Raw genomic sequence first — 19,024 nt, forward strand, 5'->3', positions numbered from 1 at the left:
AATTTACACAACTACACATAAACATGATCATTACAACAAATATTTAAAAGAAAAAAATGTCAACTATCTTGAACTATATAACACCTCATTCTTTAATGGGATAAGTAATTGAGTATCTACCTGCTTAAACATTTATTCAATCAATAAAAGATAAAATTAGTTAATTTTTTAATATTTAAGATATTTGAACTAATTGTATGTTATCTCTCTTTAAGAGACACTATTTTTTACGATATAAAACACCCATTATTTATGTTGATCATAAATGTGAAAATCACTTTCTAAAATTGGTTTAACATGTGCTCTGGGAAACACAAGTTAAGGAGGAAACTCTGGATCACAATTTATGCAAGAAAACGTGAACATCAAACACTTGTTGAAAGATGCAATGCATTGAGAAACTATATAAACCACAACAAAGAGTGGGAAAATATGCATCAAAAAAATTAACACTAATTAACAACATTTGATTCTTCATGCAACATAAGATGGACTCCCAAAATGCAAGCTACAATGTTGGGCAAGCCAAGGGTCAAGCTCAGGTCTACCTTCAACCTCTTCTCTTTGTAGTGTGTTGATGTTCACGCATGCTCAATATTCAGAAATCATTGAAAGGTTTTTGTATGATATTGCAGGAAAAGGCTAGCAACATGATGGACAAGGCTAGCGATGCTGCTAATTCTGCTCAAGATTCCATGCAACAGGTTCTTCTATTATTTGTTTCCCAACTTTTATCTAAATCAAAGCATGTTGAAACATTCATGTTTAATCCATATTTACAATAATATTCATATTGACATTCGAATGTAAAGAATCTTACATGGTTGTTGAATTAGAAAAAAACATGCATGATAAAAGTAAGTGTATTTTATTGTGTATAGGTTGGGCAACAAATGCAGGAAAAGGCACAAGGAGCTGCTGATTCTATCAAGAGTGCTTTGAATTCAAAGAATTAAAAAGCTAAATGGATCGTTAATTATGCTTGAATTTCTTCCCTTCAAATAAACCTTGTTTTTGTTCATCTACATATTTTGTAGAAATGTCATTCTTTTTTATATTAGATGTATTTATCTTATTTCAATTTGTAGAAACATCATTCAATTTTATTTCAAATGTAACCATTTTCCTTTGATTTGGGAAACCAGATTCTTTAATGATCAAAGACTCAAAGTTTTAAATATGAATGGTTCTAAAATCTTGTAGAAAGACATTGCTAACACCAAAATGTTAGATCTAGCCATTTATAAGTACATTTTGTTGAGTTCTTTTCAACAAGCAACAAGTTTATCTATCAATTAAATTACTTCTCAATCCTACAATTTGTTTTAAATTCTATTAGGCAAACATTTTGGAATTTTGAATGCAAAGCATTTGTTTTGATGAATTGAAACATTTTTCACTTAATTAAAATTATGTTAAATCACTCTTTTGGTCCTTATATTTGTCAAGTAATGTCAAATTGGTCCTCTAGTTTTTCTTTGTCTCAATTTGGTCCTTGTTTTTTTTTTAATGATTCAATTTGGTCATTGCCATCAATTTTGACCAAACGGTGTTAAAGTCAATGCCACATGTCAATTTATGATTTTTTTTATTTCTGAATTTTTGAATTTTTTTATTTTTATACGTTTCACTTCACAATTGTGTTACACATAAGTTTAAGAACTAAATTTCAAGTTCAAAACAAAACTCAAATTTAAAGTTTTGTATAAAATTTAAGTTAATTTGAAAATATCTTTAGAAATATTATTAACAAAAACGTTAATTTTAGTAAAAATATCATCATAAGATTTACAGAAAAATAAATTGAGTCTCAATTTAAGGAGGGACAATATTGTTCTATTTTTACAAAAATTGAGACTAAAAACAATTATAGGCAATAAATTGAATCATTTTGACACGTGGCACAATTGCAATGTGACACGTGTAAAAAATTAAAAAAATTAAAATAATTAATTAATTAATTAACACGTGACATTGACTTTAACATGGTTTGGTCAAACTAACACTAAAGATCAAATTAAATCATTTTAAAAAAAAAAATAAGAACTAAATTGAGATAAAAAATACTTGAGAACCAAATTGATATTATTTCACAAATAAAAAACCAAAAGAATAATTTAACCTTAAAATTACAATTGTAACTTGAAAATAAAAAAGGTCTTTTAATTATTTTATTCAGTTTGATTTATCTTTTTGATAAAAAAAAAAAAACTCAATTTAGTTTCTTATATTTCAAACTCTAACGTGAAATTTTTTTCCATTTACACCGAAATGAGTGAGATTACACATTTGTTTTATTTTCTAAAATTAAAAAGCATAATATACTTATTATGAGTTTCTTAAAATGATAAAATAAATCAAAACTTAGAGCAATGTCAAAAGAAGTAAACTCAATCACAAGAATTATTTTGTTGTGTTAGACTAACGGTCTTTCTTGAACAGTTTAACATTAATAACCTAATATAACAATTTTTTTTGTCTAATTTTAATGATATACATTTATGTTTTTGTAATAATATAAGATGAGAATGTTCATTAGTTAAAAGATAACATTCAACATATCCTTCATCATAGAAGACATAAGTTCATTTTTTGTTTTTTGTAAGACTAAAATATACAAAAGTTGACTTACGAATGCCAACGACGATTTTAACACAATAAATCAAATATTTTCTAAAAGTGTACTTTAAATTTGGTATTATCAATATAAATAAATAAAATATTTTGTAAAAGTGTATTTTAAATTTAATATTATCAATATAAGAAAGGATGTTAAGAATATAAGATATTTTATGGATAATGATACTTTAACCTACTTTTTTTGACTCACTTTTAACCTACCACTCTCATCATTCTTAGATCTTCACATCACATCACTACAAATAATTAAATAGATGATCTAAGAGTGATAGATTAAAAGTGAATAAAAAAAAATGAGTTAAAATATCATTTTCCATATTTTATATATAACATGATGAGCGAAAAAAAATAAAAAAGAAAGTTGTCGGTTAAAAGCTACCTCCAATTGATAAAGATAATTTTTTATAATGACTAAAATGCACTTTTTGTGTGAATTTTAAAGCTGACAAACTAACATATAAAAGTATTACTTTTCATGATAGTTGTTATAGAAATTTCACTTTATATATTAATTTTAAAGATTTATCTGAAAAAATATTGAAATATATCACTTCATTATAAAAAAATTTATTACATAATGACTAGTGATTAAAAATATGTTTACATATTAATTTAGAGATTAATTTTTTAATTAAAATCTAATTTAGAAATTAATTTTTTTTAACCAAAATCTTAATAACTAATATTAGTGACCAAACTTAGAGATCAAATCATAATAGAAATTATTTTAATTGTGAAATTAAAAACCAATTTGAAACTAGAGTTGTCAAAATGGTTATAACCCGCGAGCTAACAGGGTTCAATCCGGGTTGGGTTGAAAAAAAATTATAAATTTCAATATGGATAAAAAATGAACCTAACCTGCTAAGAACCTGACTCATTCGGATTGAACCTGTGATAAATCAGGTTGGCTCACCAACCCACTAATAAATTTTAAAAATTTTAAATATTAAATTAATATATATATATATATATATATAATATTAAAAAATAAAACCCTAGATCTAAATGATATTCTCTTTAATTCACCACTGCATCTTTTGTTTGTTGTTGTCATCTTCAAACTACTACTTCCAGACTCGGCATTATTTGTTTGTTCATATTTTCATGGTTCTAACTTCTATCTTTCATCTCTCCCTTACTTTCACTTTATAATTTATTTTGAAACCTACAAAATATTTTTAATTGGCTAAAACCCCGTTGGAAAAAACTCTTCCTAACGTGTTGGTTTCTATTTTTGTGGTACCATGTGTTCGTTTCAACGATATAAAACTATTCGTTTTCCTATTTTTACATTTTTTTCATGTGTTCTTTTTCAATATGCAACTTGATGTAGTTGTTAGATAAGTGGCATCCAAGAATATCTTATAAGTATCTTGCACTAACCACGCTCAAACGAGTTAAATACTGGTAATTTATTGGTCCCTTATATATTGTTTTAAAGTTATGCTACTTACACTTTTGGTTGTTTGTTTATATAATTTATGTTTGTGGTAATTACAGAACAAAATGAATTTTGAAACAGTAAATGATCAATGTGTTAATGATAATTTAAATGATTTTTTGTCACCAACCATATAAGAGATTGAAAATGAGGGTACAAATTTTGATAGAGAAAGTAAGAGACCTAGTGGAACTACTTCTAATGCTTGGGATCATTTTACAAAAATTGGTATAAATGAAGGTAAATAAAAGGCAAAATGTAATGCATGTGGTGCAGAGTGTGTTTCTGGTGATTCAAATATAGGGACCTCAACAATGTTACGTCATTTGTCAAAACGGTTCTAAAGAAATTAAAAGACAATGACATGGGGAAAATGATAATTGATCATACTAGGAAATTAAGATCTAGGGAAATTGACCAAAAAGTTGTAGATGACCTTATTTCAATGGCTATTATTCAACATGGGCTTCCATATAATTTTGTGAAATATAAGTGAATTAAATAATTGTTTGTATATCTAGCTCCAGAATTAAGAGTTCCAAGTAGGAATACAATTGTGTCTAATATTTCAAATAAATTTTATGAACACAAAGAGAGGGTGAAACTCGTAATGCATAAATCTCATAGCCGAATTTGTTTGACAATTGATTGTTAGACTTCTATAAATTAAGAAGGTTTATTTGTTTGACTGCTCATTTTGTTTATCTGAGTTGGAGGTTGTAGAAAATTATTGCCTTTTGTAAATGGAACCTCCACATATTGGTCATGATTTGGCACACAAAAATTTTGCTTTGTTGCTTGATTGGGGAATAAATAGGAAGATTTTTTCTATCACATTAGACAATGCTAGTGCCAATGAGGTGATGCAAAAAATTTTGCGTGAATAATTGAATTTGCAAAATAGTTTGATATGTAATGGTAATTACTTTCATGTAAGGTATAGTGCACATGTCTTGAATATTATTGAACAAGAGGGATTAAGGGTGGCTTCTGATGCTTTACACAAGATTAGAGAGAGTATCATGTAAGAGGATTGGAGGCAAAAAAAAATTGCATTTAAAGAATGTGTTATTCAAGTGAGGGGTATTGATACCAAAGTAGGTTTGAGAATGGATGTTGCTACTAGATGGAATTCTAGCTACCTTGTGCTTGAGAGTGCAATTAGATATCGACATGCCTTTGCAAGTTTGGCTATCCATGATACAAGTTATGTTCATTGTCCATCAAATGATGAGTGGAAAAGGGCTGAAAAAATGTGTGAGTTCTTGAAGCCATTTTATGTAATGACTAATTTGATTTTAGGTTCTTCTTATCCAACTTCAAATTGTTACTTCATGCAAGTTTGGAAAATTGAATGTTTGTTGCGAGAAAATGCAAAAAGTGATTATCCGACGATTAAAGATATGTCATCGAGTATGATGAACAAGTTTAGTAAATATTGGGATCACTATTGTGATATTCTTGTTATTGGGGCTATTCTTGATCCACAAATGAAGTTTGAAGCAATTCGATTTTGTTATTCAAAGATTGATCCTTCTACTTGTGAAGAAAAGATTAATTTTTTAAAGGATAATATGTATAAGTTGTTTGAATAATATGTCAAATTAAATCCAAATGAGTCAAAGAGTTCAAGTTCTCAAGTTTCTCCTCGACCACAACTTACTTCTTTTACGAATGATGAGCAAGTGATGAATGCATTTGATGTGAGTTTTTAATTCTCAAATCTCTCATTTAACACAACTTGCTTTATTTTATTTCTTACTTATGAATGACATTAAATATTTTTCATATTGTCTTAGAAATATGTTGATTATTTGAGCTAACATGTTAATGACACTAGAAGGTCTGAATTGGATCTTTATTTAGATGAAGGAAATTTTGATCCAAGTTTTTTTGATAAATTAGATGTATTGAGCTATTGGAGGGATCGTGGAGATCATTATCCAAACTTGTCTAAGATGGGTTGTGATGTGCTTAGCATTTCAATCACTACCGTTGCTAGTGAGTATGCCTTTAGTCTTGGTTCTCATGTGCTAACTAAATATCGTTCTTCCATTCTTCCAGAAAATGTTGAGGCACTCATTTGAACACAAAATTGGTTGCATGGTTTTGAACTAACGAGTAACATTATTGTTAGTACTGTGAAATTAATTTAATTATTTATTACTTAGTCTTTTAATATTATTAGTTAACATTCTTTTTTCTTGTTTTATTGTAGATGGGGATAAAGAAGATGCTTCAAGAGATGAAAATGTTGTGGATTTATCCATTCAAGACTCTAATACTATAGTTTGATAAGTGACAAGAATGATTTGATGTTAGATAGTAATTTGTATTTTGTTGATTTTGGTTTGTATTTGGAGTTTAACATAATTTTGGATTTTATTTGGATTTTATTGAAGTTTATTTAGATTTTAATCATAATTATAATTTAGTTTTCTTGGGACTGAAGAAAACAAAATTGTGTTTTTTTTTTTAAATTAAGTGAGTCAGTGAGCCAACCTGTTTAACCCGTCAATCCGTAATGAGTCGGGTCAGATTCTTTTGTTTTTTTTTGCTTGCTAATAAGTGAGTTGAGTTTTATTGACCCACTAAATAACCAATCCGTAGTGAGGCGAGCCAGATGAGTTGGGTGACCCATTTTAACAACTCTATTTAAAATTATTTTAATTATCAATAATTTTAACTTATAAATTAGTATCTAAATTAACTAATTACTTTTTATCTTTAAAATTAGTTATTATTCAATAATTTTCTTATATTGTGTACACACTTTGTATCACTGGTCTAGAAAATTCTACTTTCTTTCATGGATTTGGTTATAATTATCATTAAAAAGAAATAACATTTTCGTGATATCTATAGTTTTAACCATTATATAATAGAATGCATTGTTTTTTATGATGGCTATATATATCGTCATATAAAGTGCATTTTGCTCTTAAAAAATTATTTATTTATTCAATTCCCTATTTTTCTAACTTATCACGTAACATTCACATTCATAACTTTCTAATTGAGACGTGCAAGTTAAATACAAATAATACAATATAATTTATATATTAAAATTAAATATATTTCACAATAAAAAATACTAACTTATCATTTGCAGTATTTTAAAAATCTTTACCGTAATGAATCTCAATTAACTCAATATAATAATCCCAATACTATATTAGTGTCCCATTAAACTATTTAGTCACATAATACCATTTTTCGTCATTGACCCAAGATACCAGCATTGAATGTAACTCACATAGTTTCTCATCCTAACAAATCATAAAGTCACTTATAATGTCGTCCAAATTTGTTCACATCTAACCAGTATCAATAATCAATGGTGCAATAGAAAAACTTCTAAACTTAGTTACAACTAATAAAGACAAACTACAAAACATCAATAACATTACAATACCACATATTATTACTACAAAGAAAATCTTTAATTAGAAATCAATCTTTTATACCAAAAATATTACTATACTGACTAATTTAGATACCAATTTATAAAATTATAAATTATTGATTACTAAAATAGTCACTGTTATGAATACAAAATTATAATTGGTCACTAATTAATTAGAGACCAATTTAGCAACTAAGTCATTTTCGTAATCAAAACCTAGGTAGCTAATTTTTAGTGACCAATTTTTTTTGGTAGCTAAAACCATAGTATCTAATTTTAAATACCAATTTAGTGACCAATTATAATTTTTTATTTACAATAGTGACTATTTTAGTAACCAATAATTTTTAGTTTTGTAAATTAGAATCTAAATTGGTTAGTATAGTTATTAATCATTATTGGTCACTATTTAGAAGTTTTTTGTAATGTACTTTTTATATTACTGTGTAAAAAAATTGAAAGTTAAAAAAAACATTATTTCTAGCGAGTTGGTATATACCATTAAATAATTGGCCAATAATTTTTTTCTTTTTTTGGTAGTGAGTGGGCAACATTCCAAAATTGACATGAGATGTATTCTTTCAAATGTAAGTGGAGGAGGAAAATGTGAATCTTAGTTAGTTTGTGTGGTAAAACATGAGAAGAGGCAAAAACACGTGTTGAAAATTGCAACATATAGACAAACTATATAAGTTACAACAGAGAATGAGAAAATGAATCAGAAAAACAAAATTAAACAAAACTTCATTCTCCATAACAATTTAACACACAAGAATATCGAAGATGGATTCTCAAAACTCCCAAAACGCAAGCTTTAACGCTGGCCAAGCCAAGGGCCAAGCTCAAGTCTACCTCCAACCTCTTTTCTTGTTAATGTGTTGATGTTCATGCATGTACGATATTCATAAAACATTGACAAGTTTTTTATGGTATTATAGGAAAAGGCTAGCAACATGATGGACAAGGCTAGCGAAGCTGCTCATTCTACTCAAGACTCCATGCAAGAGGTTCTTCTATGCTTCATTTCTTAACTTCTATGCAAATCAAATCATGTCATAATATTCATGTCCAATCTATATTTACAATAATATTCTTATTGATATATGAATGTAAAGAGTTTTGCATGGTTATTGAATTAGAAATTAAGAGGCGCGATAAAAATAAGTGTATTTTGTTATGTATAGGCTGGACAACAAATGCAGGAAAAGACACTAGGAGCTGCGGATGCTATCAAGAGTGCTTTGACAAAGAACTAATGGAACTAAATGAATCGTTAATTATGCCGAACTTTCCTTCTTTTCGAATAAACCATGTTCCTGCTCATCCATATGTTTTTGCAGAAACATCCATACCTTTATTTTAGATGTATTGATCTTACTTCTATTTGTATAAGCATTCAATTTTATTTCAAATGTAACCATTTTCATGTGATTTAGGAAACCAAATTCTTTAATGATCAAAGACTCGTTATTCAACTAGAGCAAATTATTTTTTAAAATTGTGTCCTTCTTGAATAAACTTACTTAAATTGAACTTATGTGTAGCGTAAGTGTTTGTCGTAAGGATAATAAGATAATTACTAGTTCATTTGATCAGCCTATAAAGTAGTTTAACAAAAACAAAAGTATTTTATAAGGTGTATCAAAATAATTAATTTTAAAAGCTTGGAAGTTATAAACTACAAGTTACTAAAAAATGGTTTAAACTAGTCAGTCAAAAATTTAAATTTATAAAAATAAATATATTAAATTTGTTATAAAATAAAGGAGAGAAAGAGAATAGAGAGTAGAGACTGATTTTCTGTGTATTATTATCAATAGGAGAAGTCCCTATTTATAGATACAAAAGGAAACCCAAGGAATACAACTCAATGGTTACAACACTAATGATAACATCAATAGCAATCAATCATAGGTAACTACTAACAACTCAATGGACATCTATACATTTCATAACACTCCCCCTTAGGTGTCCATTGATTAGAGAACGTGCCTCGTCAAAACCTTACTAGGAAAAACTCTTTGGGATAAAAACCTAGTTAAGGAAAAAGAGTACATCATTCTTCATTCTTCAATATAATATTATTCATCACATATTCTATTTCCTCCCCCCCCCCCCCCCCCCCTCATATAAACTTTCATCTTTAAGAAGTCGGAACCCAAACTTATGAAAAAATATATTGTTTGTGATCAATTGTTGTGAGGATCAGATAAATAACCTACATCTACATAACTCATTTGATTTTGAATCATTTGGATAAAATAAGGTTATATTCAAAGTACCCTTAAGGTAACAAAATATATGTTTTACACTAATTCAATGTTTTATTGTAGGTGAATAATTATATCTTGCTTAACAAATTTATAACAAATACTATATCAAATCGAGTATAATAAGCAAAATACATTAGTGCTCTGATAACATTAAAAATATGGTATTTCTTAACCAAGAAGTTCTTTATCATTGTTAGGTCTAAAAGAACATTTATCAACATCTAACAACCTCACAATTGAAGTGTAAAAATGTATCACTTGTCCATATAGAACTTTTTAAGCACCTTCATTATATAAACCTCTTGTTGTACAAAAACACTTGTGTTTAAATACTCATTTTGTAATCTTAAACAAAACTTTGTACTTCCAAAATCTTTCATCTCAAATTCTTTCTTTAAGAAATCAATTGTCTTTGTGAACTTATTAGAAGTTCCAACAATGTTTATGTTATCTGCATAAACAACAATTATGACAAATTCATTTTTCGATATTTTCACATAAATACAATGATAAGTACCTTTCTTTTAAGAAGTACTTACAAGGACAAAATACATCTTGATTGCTTTAATCCATAAAAGGGACTTGTTCAATTTTATTGAATAATCGACTTTAGAATTTGCATTATTGGGTAAATAAAATCCTTCAGGGATTTTCATATAATTATTATTCTTTATAATATTATTTTACGCAAAAATCCATTTGTACTAAATGAGTTTTACACCTTCAAGTGTGTAGACTACAGGTCCACAAACCTTTTGTTTAACAAGCAAATATAATTTTGCTTTTATTTCATCTTTCCATTTGGCCTGTCATTTCTTTGTCAACAATCTTGATCCTCATTATCACTCATAACATTCATCGTTATATTATATGTTAAGGCATAGTCAACATTGACTTCATTTTGGTTCCATAGTATCTTATTCATGACATAATTTATTGAGATCTCATCATTTTCAACAATTTTAGGTACTTGAGGTTCTTCTGGAACCAAAATTCTTCTGGAACCCAATTATTAATTATGTCAAATGAATCTTTTGTGATTTACACCTCCTCGATTAGGTCATCTTGTCTTTTTAGCTCCTTTTCTCATTTGAGGATTTTTTATCTTTGGAACCAATAAGCTTACCACACTTTAATCATGTTATGAATTAATATCAATTCTATTTGGAGCATTAGTAGTTGGTATATGTGGTTTAATTACCCTGTTTGTGTCAGTAAAAACATCTTATAATTGATTATCTAATTTGGAAATGAATTATCATTTAAACTTCGAGTTTATATTATTTTGTACGAGGATCAAGACAAGACAATGATAATTCGTTCCAACCGATATCCTTTTCCAATTATTTTCTTTCTCCCCCTAATGTTGGAAAAACTTATTCATCAAAAATAAGAGTTGATAAATCAAACTGTAAATATGTCACATATCCAACATATATTCTCAATCGTCTCTAAAGACATAGCCCCTTTTGGTGGGGAAATTCGATCATATACAAAAATTATTAAATGAGACAATTAGGTTACTGACCAAAAACCAACTGCATAATAGAATAATTATGATAACTTGATGACTTGATGTGAATCAATCATGTATCATGTAAAATTACATATCTCCAAGTAGTCATTGGAAGATTAGCTCTCATAAGTAATGGTCTTGCAACCAACTTTAGACGTTTTATTCATAATTCTACAAGTCCATTTTGAGCATGAACATATGTTCTACTGGATGTTCAACAACAATTTCCATTGACATACAATACTCATGAAAAAGATAAGATGTAAATTCATCAGCATTATCAAGACAAATTTTCTTAAACGGGTAATTTGGGAAGTGATCTCTTAACTTAACTAATTGTGCCAATACTTTGCAAATGCTTGAAATAAAGTTGATAATAAACAAACATGTGACCATTTAGTTGATGCATCAATTAAACCATGAAATATCTAAATGATCCACATGATGAGTGCATTGGACCACAAAATCACCCTGTATTCATTCCAAAAGACGAGATTGACTCATTTCTAAAGTTTTCTAGTGATGGTCTTATTATCAACTTTCCTTGTAAACATGTATTACATGAGAAATCATTGGATTGAAGAAATTTTTTGACTCTGAAGTGGGTGTCCACAAGAGTTTTCAACTATTTTTTCGCATCATGATAAATCTAGGATGACCCAATTGATCATGCCAAACAAGGAATTTCTTTTTGATTCATAAACTTCTGACAATGATATGTATTTCAATTGTACTAATACATGTGTAGTAAAAGCCATAAGAGAAGATTGATAATTTCTCTAATACACATTTTTTTTATTCAACCCAAGTCCATTGATATAAAGATATTTCATATCTCCTTCATTGTTTGTCTCAATATGATATCTATTTAGACAAATATCTTTAGAACTTAATAAGTTTCTATTAAACTTCTTTGTAGAAGTGTAATAGCTCTTCTGGAGCCTTTAAAACATTATTTGTGATATAAAAATAATGCTAATATTGACTTCTCAAATAACCAAACATGAGAAAAATAAATTAATAATCTTGAGAGTTTAATTCTTGCACTATCAGCAAAATACAATATATTTAGTCTATCCAATATTACTGCATATCAAAATGATCATGTATATATAAATTAAATTTTAAATTTTAATGAACTTAATAACCTCAATTTATTGTAGGTACCATCCAAAATTAATCAACTTCGCAAGTCATATATTATCAAATAATATCAAATAAAACTAAAAGTATAAAATATCATATCCAAAATCTTTGAACCTTTATATATGTGTAGTATAATAAAATTAGAACCACAAATCCATATCAAAACTCTTCACATTCTTAGAAAAAAAATGTATTTTATTTTAATATATCATTTAATGCAATCTTAATTTACCCATTATATTTTAATACTAATCAAGTTCAAATTTATTACCTGCCAAAACCTAAATTTTCTGCACCCAAAAATGCATGGTCCTTTTTATTTACTTTTATTTAAAATTACTTCATTGCCTTGTTACGTCAATTTACTGTACAAAATTCAGTTACATCCTGTAATTCAATTTCAATCAATTAATGCACCATAAATGATGACTTTTTGTATTTAACATTAAAAAATGTGCAATTAATAAAATTCAACATTTCTATTTCTATCATGGGACATTATATATATTTTTTAAGAAAGACTTTTCAATTATCATGCATATTCCCTACATAATACTAATTCAAGTTTAATAATGTTATTCATGTATCATCCAATATTAGAAAATATCAATATTATACATTTACATTTTTCTAACAATTACTATATATAATAATAAATGTTCATTATACACTAATTTCACATATGCATTTCATAATATAAAAGAAAATATTGATTCTTACTTATAGATAACCAACATCAAACATGCATATTTTATATAGTAATAATGCCATAGAGAATTCACCTTCAATTAAATTATAATAAAAATAATTTAATATATAAAACTATATTTTGTATTGTCACATAAAAACTTCTTCTGCAATTTTATAAAATAAAGTTATTAATACTTCCATTTAGTTTAGCTAAAAAAAACAACAATATCAAGATGAGCGACATCCATATTTTTATAAACACAAAGTGTGTTTCTATGTTCTTATCCATGTTTTTTAGGATGCTTTTATGTAAGACAAGTATGATCCAAATGGTCTTTACCACCATAGTGGTAAATTATATTTTCATATTATTTATCATTGTTTTCATCTTCTTCTTTTCTCATTTTCATACTATTGTTCAACTTCTGATGATAAAATTTCTCTTTAAAATTTCCTTTATGATCACAAAAATATGGATAAGATGTTGCTGCATTCACTTCTGGGAATGAAGCATAACCAATTTAGTCTCATGGATGTTACTCCATTCACTTATGGGAATGAAGCATAACAAATTTGATCTCATGATTTTTCATAAAAAAACGATACTGTTATTATAAGAGCAAATTATTTCTCAGATGCTTTATTTCTTTCTTTCCTTTTGTTAGAGCATCATCAAGACTCATTGCATCTAGATGTATTTCAGTCTCTAATACTCAAGAATATGAGTAATTTTTTCTTATAATATCAAAAGTCATAAATTTAAATTTTGTAAGGTTTGACTTTTTGAAAAAAAAACTAGCTCATAAAATATTGATAATAATCAAATTTTATTTATGAAACTATAAAATTAATATAGACAATAATTAAAATAATCAACATCACAATAAAAATAATAATAATAATAATAATAATAAGACAGATGAAACTTGATAAAGTCAAATAATTTTTTATCACAAAAAATAAGAATATAAGACAAAATTGTCAATAAGGAAAGAGTTAGAAAGAGCCTGGATTGAGGTACGCAGAGTAGAGATGGCAAATAAACTCGTCCCCGTGGGTATTGCCCGAACCCGTCCCCATTTTGATGGGGGATCCCAGCATTGACTGGGTATGGGAAATCCCCGTTTTCAATTAGGTATGGGGATGTATATATGCCCGTCATAATACCCATCCTGCCACATCTTCCTCCCTATTTAAATTATTAAAATATTAATTAATTAAGTAACTATATATATATATATATATATATATATATGTATATGTATATGTATATATAGATATAAATATATATATATATATATATATATATATATATATATATACATATATATATATATACATATATATATATCTATATATATATAGATATATATATATGTATATATATATATATATACACATATACATATATATATATATATATATATATATATATATATGTATATATATACTTTTTTTATTTTTTTTTTCTTCTAATTATTTGGTTTGTCATGAAATGTATTTACATCTCTAATTTATTTTTCATCTATAACAATATATAAAAAGGATTCCTCTTTTGTGTCCATATTTCAAAATACCAATTTTACCCTTTAAAATATAATTATTTTTTAAATTTTTTAAAATTGACTGTTACTTTTATAAACTTTTTTTCTCTATTTATCAACAATTATTCTCTCATATTTTCTTATATATTTCACTTTATTTTTAATAAATATAATTTTATTTTATATATTAACTTAATAACATTATATTATCATCACCTATTAATATAATATCACGCATATTTAAAAAATGCGTACACACAGGCGCGATAGTGCCAGTGTGTCCGCTAGTCTTATTATAACATTTATGTAATTATGTTGAAATGATCTATGTCAATTTAAAAAAAATGTCTCACATTTGAATATTTCTATTATTTCTTAATATTTTTATTTATTATATATTTTCCGTTAACATGAGAATGTTTAATGCTCTCAATTTAATTGTTTAATAGCATAAACGTTTCATTTACCGGTAATATAAAAAAAATATTATTTACTTATGTGCTTTTTCCAGCAGCTAAGCTTCATGCATTTGATGCAAACAAAAGAGTGTTCATAGTACACCTTTGGCTTAAGGCTTGCAAAAATAAAAAGCATTAATTTCTACTCCAATAATTTTTAGTTTTTTGTGATTTATTCTAGAGATTTTCTTTAGGTATTTCTTTTGTGTGCCTAACCTTTGTTCTTATCCTTTATTTTCATGCTTGTCTCACGAATTTTTCATCCTAAAATTCCTTTTGAAGAGTTTTGTTCATTTTTTTCCTTTATTTGATTTATCCTTGGCATTATACTCTCGGTTTTGGAATTGTAATGTGGTATAGGAACTTTTGAGATTTGGCCAAGACTAGAGGAAGCCCTTGGAGGTATTGGAGACCTTTTTGGACCTCAAAGCCTGAGTTGGAGAGAAGAAGAAAAAGGACTGAAACACTTGGAGAAGAATACACAACATGTTTGCTTGTATTGCAATTTTTGGATTTGTAATCTTATATTTGTTTAGACTTGTAATCATGGCCAAGTTAGGTGTCTTGGGGGAGTCGTAGGTACTCAATCTCATCTCCTAACTTGAACCTCTAATATCTTATTAAATTCGTGTTTAGTTAGTGAGGTTTGAAGTTTCCAAAGTGCCTTCTAACTCCACCATTAGACCGCATAGTTTAGTTTAATTACTTTTTCTATGGGTAGCAGGCCGGTCATGTCTGTATGTGGAAAGGTCGACCACATCCCGGCCCCAAGGAGAGGGAAGGAGATGCGCGTGCAAGCCCAGCAGACAAAGGAAAGGGGCCAACATGGTGCAGAGGTCAGGTACATCTCAGCCCGCCGCCTGGCCAAGTATATCCCGGCCCAATAGTGGCCAGTTGGGTAAGGATGATGATGTACAGACGAGCAACGCGTAATCTTATTCAATAAGGAAATGAATGATCCTTGACAAGGTACAAACAAACAATCTTAGTCAATAAGGAAAGAGTTGATCCTTGACAAGGTACAGACGAGCAATCTTAATCAATAAGGAAAGAGCTGATCCTTGACAAAGTACAAATGAGAAATTTCAGTCAATAAGGAAAGAAATTACGCGTGCAATCTTAGTCTGAAAGGAAAGAGTTGATCCTCGAATGCGAATGACCCGCAAATAATAATAATAGGTCTGCCAAATGAACAATATAAATTAGGGTCTAGTGACTATAAAGGGGTATGCTTTTCTCACTTTACTACATACGCCTCATACCGAATCACTATTTGACTTGAGCGTCATAGTGCCTGCAAGTACACCCACCCTCGAAGTTCACGCAACGAGCAGATCCAGGAAGATTCCGGAGAGGAGCAGAAGAAGGATCGACACAGAAGGTTCTTGAGATCATCTGGTTCCATACTAAAACAGTATCGATCAGGTACATTTGGCGCCCAATGTGGGGCCAAGCAATTCTCAAGAAGGATGGTGTCGACAAGAGCAGCAATCAATCAAAGTGTGGCGATGGCAGAAATACGACGAGAGATGCACCACCAGTTGGAGGAATTGAGACATTAGAATGAGGAAGAGATGTATACCTTGAGAAAAGAAAATCAACGGATGCGGAGGCAAATTGAGAAAAATTCCTAGCAAAGGGAGGAATCTCGTGGTGATGGAGAAAGAGAGGGCAGAACGGGACAAGACGAATCCAAGGTACAGACTAACACCAACCAAAACAAGCGCAACACCGAGAACAACATGACGTCATGCCTTCGTCGATGGGATCATGGAGGTAGAGCTTCCTACATGCTGGAAGGGGTTGACTATGAGCTAATACGATGGTACTACTGACCTAAAGGAGCACGTAGACATATTCCCCACCCAAGAATATACACCTTAGGTGACGTAATTCTTTGTCGTGTTTTCCCAATGTCTCATAAGGGGCTTGCGCTCAACTGGTTCACGCGGTTACCACCCAACTCTATCGATTATTTCAATACGTTGGTCACTCGTTTCGGCATTCAGTTCGCCACTAGTAAGCCACACCATCTCACTTCTCTAGCATTAGTAAATATACGACAGGAGAAGGGAGAATCTCTACGAGAGTTTATGGAGCGCTTCGGGAAGATATCGTTGAATAACTCTAATCTAAATCTTGAGGTCGCCATGCACCACCTTATAACAATGTTGAAGCCTGGCCTGATCAGGTACACTTTCCTTAATTGCTTTCTTTTTGTTTGTAGTTTAGTATGAGTCTACTTGCTTATCAAACCTAATTGCCTTTGAGAGGTTAGGTGTAAGAGGGCTTGAGATAGCTTTGGCAATGAAAGATTTAGATTTTAAGTAATCCTTAGTGATTCTCCTACCTTTCCTGGAAGTGAACTCAAAGTTCTTTTGCTTCTTAAAATCCCTTAGAGTGTGTTTGGATATAGTATTTTAATGAAGTAATTCATTTTTTTTGAAGAATTTAAATTTCTTTGTAATGAAATACTTTGCTTGGATACAGAAATTAAAAAGCATTTCAAATGCAAGCATTTTTTTTAGGGATTTCAATTAGCTAAATTAGTAAACATTCAAATACCCTCAAAATAAGTGGAATTTGAAATTCTTCTCACTCAACCTCACATTCTAGATGATCCGAATAGGCACAACGACCCGGATGTGCCCGATGACCCGAATGGGCCCGACGATTAGAACATGCCCGACGACTCGGACGCGCCCGACGATCCAAATGGGCCTGATGACCCAGACAAGTCTAACGACTCAAACGGGCCCGACGATCCAGACGAGCTCAATGACCCAAACGAGCCTAACGACTTGGACGGGCCAGACAACTTGGACGATCCCGACAATCTGGACGGGCCCTTCCAAATCATTGGGCCCGACGACTAGGACGTGTCCGACGACCCGGAAGTGTGGGATGATGCGGACAAGCCAGACAACCCAGACAAGACCGACGACTCGGACAGGTCCAACGACTCGAACAAGAACGATGACTCGGACGAGCCCGATGACACGGACGGTCCCGACGATCCAAACGGGCCCGACAACTCGTACAGGCTGGACTATCCGGACGGGCCTGACAATTTGAACGGGCCCGTACAAGTTGTCAGGCTCGTTCGAGTCTCGGGCCCGTCTAGGTCATTGGGCCTATCTGGGTCGTCGGATGTGTTCAAGTCGTCGGGCCCGTCCGGATCCTCGGGCCCATCCTAGTTGTTGGACCCGTCCGGGTCTTCGAGCTGGTCTGGGTTTACGGGCTTGTCCGGGTCGTTGAACCCTTCTGGGTATTCGAAATCGTCCAGGTATTCGGCCCCGTTCGAATTGTCGGGCTCGTCCAGGTCGTCGGGTCTGTCTAGGTCGTCGGGCCCGTCTTGATCGTCGGGCTCGTTCGGGTTGTCGAACCCGTCTAGAGCATTAGGCCAATGACCTAGACAAGCTGGACCAGGCCATATTGATGAACTTGACGGCACAATCGTGCAGTATGGGCCGTCAGGCCTTTAGATCACTAGGCCACCCAGCCTGTCTGCTCTTCCCAGTCGGTTCAACTCGGGTAGGTCATCGAGTCTAACCAATCTGGTTGCGTAGTTGGGTCTGCCCGACCCATCTGGGTTGTCGAGCATGTTTCCAAATTTATCATGAACTCAAAACATAATTAAGTGTAAAATAAATATTGTTAAAATTAAATTTTATCTCAATAAATTTAAATTTTTTTCCAAACAAGAAATTGAAATGTAAGGTATTTTAATTTCCTTATCCAAACAAGTTATTTAAAAAATGAATGAAATTTAATTACAAACAATTCAAATACAAAGCATTTCAATTTCTACGCGTTGTTGAAATGCTCCATCCAAACACAAGGTTAAGGAATTAGAGTTTGAGATACAAGTTTGTTTATTGCATTGCATATTTTTGAAAACTTTAAG

At 30.2% G+C, this 19,024-nt stretch overlaps 1 protein-coding gene, 1 long non-coding RNA gene and 1 pseudogene across 2 annotated transcripts; all 3 read left to right on the forward strand.

Moving 5' to 3' along the window:
* The first annotated feature begins 438 nt into the window (after positions 1 to 438).
* LOC114181071 (uncharacterized) lies at positions 439 to 1,194 on the forward strand. The gene is made up of 3 exons (XM_028067403.2): positions 439 to 542; positions 636 to 704; positions 882 to 1,194. The coding sequence occupies exons 1-3, from the start codon at positions 477 to 479 to the stop codon at positions 954 to 956; spliced, it is 210 nt and encodes a 69-aa protein (XP_027923204.1). The 5' UTR covers positions 439 to 476; the 3' UTR covers positions 957 to 1,194.
* A 4,003-nt stretch (positions 1,195 to 5,197) lies between these two features.
* LOC146886739 (zinc finger BED domain-containing protein RICESLEEPER 1-like) lies at positions 5,198 to 6,379 on the forward strand (annotated as a pseudogene).
* A 1,832-nt stretch (positions 6,380 to 8,211) lies between these two features.
* LOC114182108 (uncharacterized) lies at positions 8,212 to 8,965 on the forward strand. The gene is made up of 3 exons (XR_003604030.2): positions 8,212 to 8,336; positions 8,429 to 8,497; positions 8,675 to 8,965. It is a non-coding gene; the product is annotated as an uncharacterized LOC114182108 (long non-coding RNA).
* The last annotated feature ends 10,059 nt before the right edge of the window (positions 8,966 to 19,024 follow it).

This window comes from Vigna unguiculata, chromosome 4, assembly GCF_037176805.1.
Source record: "Vigna unguiculata cultivar grain cowpea cultivar isolate G323 ecotype 2 chromosome 4, ASM3717680v1, whole genome shotgun sequence".
NCBI classification, from domain to species: domain Eukaryota; kingdom Viridiplantae; phylum Streptophyta; class Magnoliopsida; order Fabales; family Fabaceae; genus Vigna; species Vigna unguiculata.